This window comes from Rutidosis leptorrhynchoides, unplaced genomic scaffold (genome assembly GCF_046630445.1).
Source record: "Rutidosis leptorrhynchoides isolate AG116_Rl617_1_P2 unplaced genomic scaffold, CSIRO_AGI_Rlap_v1 contig89, whole genome shotgun sequence".
In the NCBI taxonomy this organism is placed as follows: Eukaryota; Viridiplantae; Streptophyta; class Magnoliopsida; order Asterales; family Asteraceae; genus Rutidosis; species Rutidosis leptorrhynchoides.
The window spans coordinates 43,826-54,869 of NW_027266881.1; the positions used below are offsets into that span (position 1 = coordinate 43,826).

Consider the following 11,044-nt stretch of genomic DNA (forward strand, 5'->3'; position numbering starts at 1 on the left):
TAATTTTAAGTCAATATTTTTTTTTTCTATTGTAATTAAGAATTCAAAAACAATAAGATAATGATTCCTAATAAAATTCTATCAATTACTTATTCCTAATCATATGAGATTCCTATTCTCTTTTATCTTTCACTTATTTTTTTTTTAATATAATAATTTTATTTCTAATCAATTTTCTATCTATTATTTAAAAAATTATTTCTAAAAAAATTATAATACACTATATATATATTAATTGAAACGGGCATATATTATTTTTCCCTATTCAAACGGACATATTATTAACAAAATTATTTCTAATCAAATTACAATATATATTATTTTTCTAATTTTTTTATTATGCTATTATTCGTAATAAAATCGACTATATTTTTTTGTATTCTTAATTAAAACGGGCATATTTTATTTTTCAAACAATTAATAATTTTTCCTAATTAAAATTCATTATATTCTTTTTCTTATTTATAATTAAAACGGGCATGTCTTCTTTTTTCCTATTCAAACGGACATATTGTTAAAAAAAAATCCTAATCAAAATATAATATATTATTATTTTTTTAAATTTTTGTTAAACTATTATTCCTAATAAAAATCCACTATATTTTTTTTCTAAATTTCTTAATTAAAATGAACGTATCTTATATTTCAAACAGTAGAAAAAAATTGAATTGATTAGATGCAATTATAAATTTTATTATCTAATCAAATCTTGATATATAATTTTTACGTTTTGCTACTTTTATTATTTTTAAAAACAAAATAAAATTTTGATTCTAATGGGATTGTAGATTTTGAAATAAAATCAAAATAATTATAATTGATATAAAATTAAAATAATCCCTTTTGATATAATATTTGACATGTATTTAATAATGTTTAATACAAATAATTATTATATAATTATTATAAGATATATTTAAATTATTAATTTTCAAATGTACGGACTTTCCGTCCAACGGACGGGCCCATTGACTAGTAAAAGTAAAAGATAGAAAGACAAAGGAATCTATTACATTTATTTTTTATTCCCCCTTAAAATTATCATATGTTAGCCAAAACAAAAAGAATTTATTGTCATCGGTAAAAGTAATTGATTTAATTGTTCAAATGAAAAAAAAAATTATATTATTATGTTCTTATAATGGCTAGCACTTAATAAAAACGTCTGTTATTTCTTTTGTTAAATGATGAAATGAAAAATAACGAAAAAAAACGGGACCCAAGTTAGATAACGGTCATTTGGAACTCTTAAAATTACAATTAATAACTAAAAGTATGAGGAGAATGCACGTAAGACGTGAGAATAAATATAGTGAAGTATTGAAGTGTATGAGAGACATGAGGATGAAGATGGTGAGGGTATAATGGATAAATATAATTAATGTTCCTTAAATTTATCAAAATTTATATTTAATTTGGGATAAAAAATTATGTTCATATTAACATCTAATTTGGGACGGATGGAGTATATGAATATGACTCGAAAATTATCGTATATTTGCGAAGTGCTTCCAAAGTCTCACTTTCATATAGTCATTTGACGTCAACTCGTCAAGGACCCAGATCCTTGACAGAACCAAAGTTTAAGAATTCAAGTGAATGAGAGTGTAACTGTGGGAGCCTTTTACATATATATGAAAAGTATAGGGATCCATAATGTACTTAACCGGTTAACCCTATTATGTTCGACTAGTTATGGGTGGGCTTGGGCTGGTCGAACAAAATAGTCTAGGCAAATTATGGGTCTGCATACTACCTAAAAAACTCGGGCTTTAACGAGATCGTTATAACGTTATTCTTGTCTCATACTAGGCCCTAAATTAATTTCAGAAAACAAAATATAGATATTGGTGAAGATAATAAAATAAGGGCATAAAAAACTCGTCATTTTCATGTATATAAAGGTTCTATATATTTTTTTTTGAAAATAAAAAGGTTCTATATTTGAAACTTCAAAAAAGAAAAAAGAAGGTTCTATATTTGTCCTTTAGATCGCCTGCGATGCGGCTGTGCTAAACTGTATTATGTATGTACTAGGTTTGTAATGGTGGGGCCTTCATGATGATTCGTTTGCCTCCAAGACAGTCTTTCTGTATAGCATTTTCTTTTGCCATAAATATCTTTCTTTACCCACTCGATGAAAACTGACAAGTGACTGGCCCAGACGACAAAACAGCTTCGTTCTTCAAATATCTATTCATTTCGCTTAATTTCCCTTTTGAAATAAAATAAAACTCAATTAATCAGTTTAGACACCCATAGAATTAGTTTAGTGGTGGTGCGGCCCACCTCAAATAGTCAGGTCAGAATTTTGAGTCGCGCTGTCCGCGCAAAAGAGATTGTAATAAAAAAAATTAATCAGCTTAGGATACAACTTTTCCTTTGTATAGAATGAGTCATTCGTATACGAGGGAGTGTGGAGAGATTAGAGAATGTATGTGGAACAATGACCAAAAGTTAAAAGTTATTTTGGATATCCCCAAAGATCAAAAAATTGTGATTGTGTATGGATCTTGAACACATTCAATTTTAATAAAAATATTGTAAATTTAGCCTAATTTTATTTAAAAATAATTTATCGTTGAATTGTTATATCGTAAAATTTTGAATTGCACTATTAAATCGTGGGATTCTCATGATTTACATGGGATGGAGAGTCAAAAAAAATATATGACCATTTAAGATGTATCATTTTAACGTAAAAAAAAGAATTGAATCGTAAGATTTGAATCGTGTATCATTAGTATGTGATATTTACAGAGTAGGATTTTTCTACTATTATACTCCATCAGCCTTAGGTTCCGTTCTTTTTGCGTTTTGTCTTGACTTGACTTATTTTGGTTCACTTATATTTATTTTGACTCAAAATAAAATTTAACTCATATCAATTATAAATAATATTTTATTAACATTATAATTTTTATTAATATTTTAATATATATTTAACCACACATAATCATCCACTACCTACATAACTATACTTTTTCATATATATATACACACACATATATCTTATAGACAATAGCGAGACTTTTTCAATTTTAAATTTGTTTCAACTTGTTCCAATTGTAAATTTTATTGTCAAATCAAAATTCGACATAGGGCGATTTATTGATGAATAATAATTTGACACATGTATTTTAGAATGTGAGTTTAATTAGGTTTCAAGCTACAATTTTAAGTCAACTGATATTAATTTTTTCTTATTTTAATTAAAAAATCAAAATACAATAAAAATATTATGATTCCTAATAAAATTCTACCAATTATTTTTTTCTAATATAATAATTTTATTCCTAATCAATTTTCTATCTATTACTACCTTTGTATTTAAATAGATGATACTTTGACACTTTTTACGCATACCAATATCATTAATTTCAATACATAAATTATTATTATTTTATCTTTCTCTATTAAAATATTAATTATATCTGTGTAAAGTTAGTGGAGGGGTAAAAATGAAAAAAATGCATTGATATTCTCAAAACGTCAACTATTTAAAGACAAAAAAATCTTCAAAAAAGTCATCTATTTGTATACGGATGTAGTATTTAATATATTATTCATAATAAAATTATAATGCACTGTATATATTTTTTAATTTTGTATTAAACAATTTTTGCTAATTAAAATTTATTATTATTTTTTTTCTATTCCTAATTAAAACAGACATACCTTCTTTTTTCCTATTCAAATGAACATATTATTAAAAAAACTATTCCTAATCAAATTATAACATATATTATTTTTTTTAATTTTTTTATTAAACTATTATTCCTAATAAAATCCACTATATTTTTTTCTTCTTATTCTTAATTAAAACGTGCATATCTTATTTTTCAAACAATTAATAATTATTTAATTAAAATTTAATATATTTTTTTTTTCTATTCTTCAAACGGACATATCTTCTTTTTTTTATTCAAACAGACATATTATTAAAAAAAATTATTTTTAATAAAAAAATAATATAAATAATTTTTTAATTTTTTATTAAACTATTATTTCTAATAAAAATCTACTATATATTTTTTCCTATTCTTAATTAAAATAGATATATCTTAAATTTCAAATAATAGGACAACTGAATTGATTATATGTTATTATAAATAATTATCAAATCAAATTTAATATGTAATTTTTACTTTTTGTTATGTTTATTATTTTTGAAAACAAAATAAAATTTTGATTCTAATAGAATTGTAGATTTTGAAATAAAATCAAAATAATTATGATTGATATAAAATTAAAATAATTTTCTTTTAATATAATATTTGACATATATTTAATAATATTTAATATAAATAATTATTATATAATTTTTATATGATATATTTAAATTATTAATTTTTAAAGATACGGACTTTCCGTCCAACGGACGGATCCACTGATTTATATATATATTTAATCATATCTCATTCATTTACTAACTCATCTAATCATCCAAAATCACTCTCAATCACTCGAAATCATAATCAAATATAATCAAATCAAAGCAAGTCGAAATCGAACGAAAAAACTCTCCTAAATATATGACGTTTTATTCTTTTAGATTTATAAAAATGGTTATATCCCGTTGATAATAATACTTAATACATCAAAAAATGAATCTAAGACATCTTCTCAAAGTCAGACTTTACCTTGCAAGTTGCAAATATCTTATACGGAGTACTCAACTTTTGATGTGAATATAAAAAGTTTACCACGTGTCCGGAAATTACCTTATCCCTGGTGACCCGAGATTCCATAATTACGATATTTGCCACATTCGAGTACTACTACTTCTATTCCATTATGCCTATCCAAACTCAGACATATAGTCTTATTATATGTATATATATATATATATATATTCTATTCTATTCTATTCTATTACCAATTGGCTTCCTTTTTCGCCGCAAAAATATCTAACTGACAATAAAGAAACACACCACATTCAAATATCAGCCCCCAAATATTTTATATGGATAAATAAATAGAAAATGCTGAGAGCAACTATAAGTACAAAGAATAAATATAAATCTATCCATTTCTTCCTTTGTCCCTTGCATGACTTTCATGATGAAGCGCTCTCACTTGTGTAGAATCCGACACAGCACCACCAAATCCGACACGACCACATCAAACATGTCGACCTACTCAGAACGTTTATTATAATGAAAAATTAAGAGTAGTTCTTTTGTCTTTTTTCGTCTTTTTCTTTGGGTATCGATTTTTTTTTTCAAATTCCTAATTTTTTTCCAACTTGAATTGAGTTGAACGATATGTGATTAAACTAGAATGTGTAAAAGGTCAGCAACTTAGTTGATATAGAGTATCCTTGAGCGAACGGTTCAAGTTGTCGTTCCAGTTCGATCCCAACTCTGATTTGGTCTTGGACGATTTCCGACGGATTTGTACAACCAGATCTGGATACGGAGGTTTTTGGGTCGAATCCGGCAACCATGAATTAAGCAGTGGGAAACGTCAAACGATTGATGGAATGAAGTGGGAAAAAGTGGAATTAAAAAAAAATTACCACGGAAGCAGGAATTGTATATTGAATATGCCACATGTCACTTTTTAATTGTTCTGCCTATTTGTTCTTTATTTTTGTTCCTTCTCCCCAACATTACTCAAAATAAATTGGAAAGTCGAACTTCATCTTTGCTTTCATTTATAGTTTTATCCTTACCTCAAAATTACACGTTATGTAGCACTATTGAAAATGTCACGATTTGTAGTAAATTGAATTTTAATAAAAATAATATTCAAAAAATCTAAAATGTACGTAGTAGTCCCATGACAGCTCATGTATCTTACTAGATATATTGTACTACTAAATTAAGATAAACTAGTTGGTAGTGGCGAAATTAGGATTTTTTTTTGGGTGTTCAAAATATAATTGTAAATAATAATAAAAATTAACAAATCGTTATCTTAAAATTGTTAAACATTAGAAAATATAGAACTCACATTTATAGATGACCACGACGATATTTCATGTTTTGAAACCGTTGAATTATCTTGTCAGTGCCAATGTCAGTAATAATATCCTTCTCGATAAATGTAATCAAACAATTATTCATCCATTCATCTCCAATTCGATTCTTTAAGCGAGTTTTCACAATCTTCATTACAGAAAATACCCTTTCCATTGTTGCAGTAGCCACCGATAAAATCAACGCAAGCTTAACAAGGCGATACACCAAAGGATAAACGATATTTTTTTTTGTTTTCACTAACGTCTTGACAAGAGCTTCAATTCCCTTCAGATCTGAAAAGACTCTATGCAATCGCATGTCAACGATGTAATTCTCCAATTGGTTATCAAGAGCAAGAACTTCAATGGGTGTAAAATTCCATGAATATATTTCACTCAACCGAATTAACTTTAGCTTATCAAATGCTGAGAATGTATCATTTGGGTTTAAGCAAGCTACACAACAAAGTAACTCTGTACTTGTCTCATTAAAATAATTATTCAACTCTTGTAGTTTTGCATCTATCACTGTATAAAATACCTCCACACGATAATGATGCATAGTTTTTACTTTCGCAGCTTTTCGTCATGACCTCCCTCTAATAATATAATCCGCATCCATGTCTGGAACATCAATATCATGCTTGATACAAAATGATGACACTTTTTCCAACAGTTAATTCCATCCAGTTTCTCTAAGTTCTTGTAACCACTCCTTTGAAATCTTCACTTGTGACATAGCATTAACAACGTCTTGATCTTTTCTTTGAAGTGCTTGTGATAGTTCATTTGTGATCCCCAAAATAGATATCATCAAATGCAAGATAAAAATAAATTGGAAAGACTGAATCATATTTAACAATGTTTTAGCTTCTCCTCTCTAATCTGATGTAGATCCATCTTCTTCGAAAAATTCAAACAATTCAACTACTGGAGAATTTAAGATATTTAAGTTTAAGAGAGTACCATAATGCGAGCCCCAACGAGTATCACATGGTCAACCAAGGGATCCTTTTTTATTCAAACTTCGTCATGAAGAAATCTCATCATTTGCTAAACCCTTTTGAACTTCTGCAAATTGTAACTCACGAATCTTATCATGGCGTTTGCAAGAACCTCCAATAACATCTATCAAGGATACAATTAAATTGAAAAGAGATGCAACTTCAATATGATTCTTTGAAGCATGAACCAATGCCTATTGTAGTTGATGTGAAAAGCACTGAATATAGACAGCTGACGGATTTTCTTTCAAAAATAAACTTTTCAAACCATTAAACTCTCCTCGCATGTTGCTAGCACCATCATAACCTTGACCTCGAATTCTTGATGTGCTTAAAGAAAATTTGGCTAAAAAACCTTCAACTGCAGATTTAAGTGAAAGGGAAGTGGTATCCGTGACATGAACAATTCCCAAAAATCTTTCCACAATGCATCCTTCCTTATTCACATATCGCAACACAATTGCCATTTGTTCTTTATTTGATACATCTCGCGATTCATCCACTAACAAAGTAAAAAACTCATCTCCAATATCTTCAATTGTAGTGTCTATTACCACAACAACAATAGCAGATACTATATCGTTTTGCATATCCGATGAAGTTAAAGTATTATTTTTTGGAGCTTTGTTCATAATATCTTTCAGAAACTCATTATGATCAGCAAGTAATTTGACTAGCTCAAGATAGTTACTTTGATTCAGTGACTCCTTACTCTCATTATGTCTTCGAAGTGCTAGTCCTTGTTTGAGAAGAAATCGAACACTATCAATTGAAGCTGCCAATCTTGTTCGATAACTTGGATTATTTTCAACTGTATTCTTATACATTACTTCAATTTTTTGTCTTTGATTCATCAATGCATCACAATTTGCCACAGACTGATTATGAACACTGTTAGGATCTCCGACATGTTTCTGTAAAGTTTCTTTTTTATGCCAGTTGCTAAATCCATCACTCTTAAATGACCAACCACCCCTCTTTTGGTTATTTGAATCAAAAAGATAACAACACAAAAAAAATACTGCATTTTTTTTATACTATATTCTAGCCAATTCTCATAATCATCATGCCATTGAACTGGAAATTTCTGCATTATCCCTCTGATAGGCATTTGTGGAAATTTATGATTTCGGGGCTGACATGATGTTTGCAAATAAGCTCTTCTTACATTTTTTCGATCGTTTGCATTGTACTCCAAAATATTATTCCTTTCTCCAGGGTCTGCAGGTAAATTTTGCAAATCAACAATATATTCGACTTCAATTACATTTTGAGTTTTAGGTTTTTTTTTTTCGAAAATTGTTTTTCTATATTTTCAGCATCATCAACTACTCTTGAAGTTGGAATTTTTTGAAAATACTTAAATAATGAAATTTTATGGAATAGAAATAAAAAATAAATTAAACTCAATACACTTCAATGGTTGAAAACGAACTCAAAACTAAAATTTTACGTAAATTTAATCAATAACACTTCATAAATAATTTACTTTATAAACGATCGCGAGTTGAACTTTTCTTTTCGATCGGAATATATTTGCGTTGAATTGAGTGAATAGGTTTTTTCAATGGGGTGATTTTGTTTCAACTGATAAGTCTTCGACAACGAAAACGACAAAAAAAGGAAAACCAAGATCGACGTAACGTGAAGTCGTGAACCAAAAAACTGATTGACTTAACGCGTTTGCTTGTACATGTTGTGTTAATTTGTGTGGGCCCGCTGATATATTGTTCGTTTGTGTGAATTGTGGGCTGCTTTATTCTAACTGCATATATATTTCAGTTAAAAATATTATTTCCGTTTTTTCAATATAAATTATATATAAAAATTTATATTTATTTTAGAACGGACGTACTAGTATATAATTTTTTTTTTTTGCAAAACCTGTGAACACCATCAGGTGTACGTATCTTCGCCCCTGTAGTTGGTCTTTGTTCATATGTTGAAATAATACAACTTCAGAAACTTAGGGGCTTAACTAAGTGAAAGCCAGAAAAATGAAAAATCAAAACGAGTTATATTTTGAGATGGTCACAGGTCGGGTCCAGATCCGACCCGGACGGGTCAAGATCAAAATAATTGACCCGACCTTGACCAGAATCCGACGGATCCGAATCGAAATTTGGCGGGTCCGAATTTGATCAGGTCGGGTCGGGACCGGTTCAAGATCAACCTTAAACTTTGACCATGTCTACTCATATTATAGTACTCCCATCCCAGCTGTCAACAACACTTGATGGTACTAGTAAGTCAAACAAACACACACCATTGATTTCAGCAAAGCAAATCTGATCCATTGGCTCCCTATTGGGAGTCCTTCTGTTCTGTTAACCGGTCACAGAGGTAAAACAGTTGTGTGACACGTGGACAAGCTATCGGTTTGGCACTTGGCTTGCCAACTTGTGCGTTCAATGAAGGAAATTTTTTTCTTTAAAAAAAATTAAAGGAAAATTTTCTACAAATATCTACTCCGATACGCAGTACTATAATTTTTTTTACGGTTTTTTACCATTGCAATATTATACATAATGAGTATTTATTATTTACGTCTTTTATTAAATGTCTATTTTACATAAAAAAATGACAATTAATTAAGGTCGGAGTGAATAATAAAATACAATATTATGGAAAGATTGTAATATTTATCCATATATAACAATCTATGATATATAATCTTTTCTGTTAATTTTTTTGTTTTTTTCCGTAAATATTTACAATCTTTCCATAATAATGAAAAATATTTAATGCTTATCGATTGCACCGGTTAAAAAAACCATTTTTTATACTCTCTCCATTTCATTTTGTTTGTCTAAAAACATCATTTCACACAAATCAAAATAATGAATAAATGTATATTTTTTTGACTAATTTACCCCTAATCATTGATCTTATACTCATCCATTCCATATTAATTGTCTACTTTGACTTAGCCCCATGAGAGTAGCCCAGTGGTGGTGGTCCCTTCCTCAAATAATGAGGTCAAAGTTTCGAGTTGCGCTGTCCGCGCATTAACGATGTAACTATTAAAAAAAAATTTATCTACTTTGACTTTAAAAGTTGATATTGGAGGGAGTAATTTTTAAATCCCAAATTATCATATAGATATTTTAAAATAAAAGTTGTAATAATTACTCATGGATCCGATTACAAAATTTAATAAAATGTTATTCTTCTGTTAGTTCGCGCTGATGTAAGTATATATCACAAATTGTAAAATTTATCGACAAAATAGATAAAACACTGATGTAAGGGAGATGAGTGCCAATGTGCCATAATTTTTTTTATTTTTTTTTGATAAATAAAAAAAATATTATAATTAATATTATTTGTAATCGAATCAAATTATGTAAATCATAATTCTCGAATGAAAATTTAATTTTCACGTACAATAACCTTTATTGATTGATTGGATATTACTATGATTTTTAGATTTAATCTCACTCAAAGAAAATTAAATACGTAGAAATCAGGAAGAAACCCGCCCAAGAAGGAAAGCAAAAATAGAAATCCCCCACTCCAAGGTCTTCTGATATCATATAGTGGACCTGAATAATCATAATTAATCTTTACTGACGCTGTTTTGTAGAAAAATAGAAGGATATTTTATTATTTTACAGTAGCAGTATATCCTATAGTATATGAGTGACATATAGCGGCGAGCCGGTGACAAGTGTAAAGCTAGCCGCCCCAAACTCTTCATATGGTTGCCAATTGTCTCGATGACTTGTAAACTTTGCTTCGCGTCGGAGGTTTTCTCTCGTCGTCAAAATTCTTCGCAACCACTAGGCTTCGCGTTTTCAATTTCCTATTATTTCGTGCGCTGACAATTAAAACGTGAGATTAGTATCGCAGCTATCAGTCCACGAAGAAAAATATTCTCCCATAACATCCCGTTATAATTTCTAAGGCTGATTACATGCGCAGTCCCTAAAATATTCCTAAAATCACATTAATTATGACCCTTGAACTAAGTAATGTCACACACACAGTCCTATAATTAACTGAGCCTCCGTCTAACATACATATCCGGTTAAGCCAATAATTTTATACTGTATTATTAATATTTCTCTCTCTC

The 11,044-nt window shown here is 28.6% G+C and overlaps 2 protein-coding genes across 2 annotated transcripts; both read right to left on the minus strand.

Moving 5' to 3' along the window:
- Window positions 1-5,960: 5,960 nt before the first annotated feature.
- LOC139885233 (uncharacterized) lies at window positions 5,961-6,527 on the minus strand. Its single transcript, XM_071869167.1, has one exon. It carries the CDS (start codon window positions 6,525-6,527, stop codon window positions 5,961-5,963), a length of 567 nt encoding a protein of 188 aa, XP_071725268.1.
- A 468-nt stretch (window positions 6,528-6,995) lies between these two features.
- On the minus strand, window positions 6,996-9,266 carry LOC139885234 (uncharacterized). Its single transcript, XM_071869168.1, has 4 exons — window positions 9,236-9,266; window positions 8,138-8,190; window positions 7,238-7,946; window positions 6,996-7,093 (listed from the first exon to the last, which is right to left on the minus strand). The coding sequence occupies exons 1-4, from the start codon at window positions 9,264-9,266 to the stop codon at window positions 6,996-6,998; spliced, it is 891 nt and encodes a 296-aa protein (XP_071725269.1).
- Between the last annotated feature and the right edge of the window lie 1,778 nt (window positions 9,267-11,044).

Bases quoted from the DNA above. Each gene is read 5' to 3' on its own strand.
- LOC139885233 (XM_071869167.1), bottom strand. From the start codon at position 6,527: ATGCATCATTATCGTGTGGAGGTATTTTATACAGTGATAGATGCAAAA.
- LOC139885234 (XM_071869168.1), bottom strand. From the start codon at position 9,266: ATGGATCAGATTTGCTTTGCTGAAATCAATG. The intron at 7,947-8,137 runs GTAAGAAGAGCT...AATAACCAAAAG, and splicing joins ATGCAAACGATCGAAAAAAT to AGGGGTGGTTGGTCATTTAA. The intron at 7,094-7,237 runs GTTTGAAAAGTT...TATCCTTGATAG, and splicing joins CATGCGAGGAGAGTTTAATG to ATGTTATTGGAGGTTCTTGC.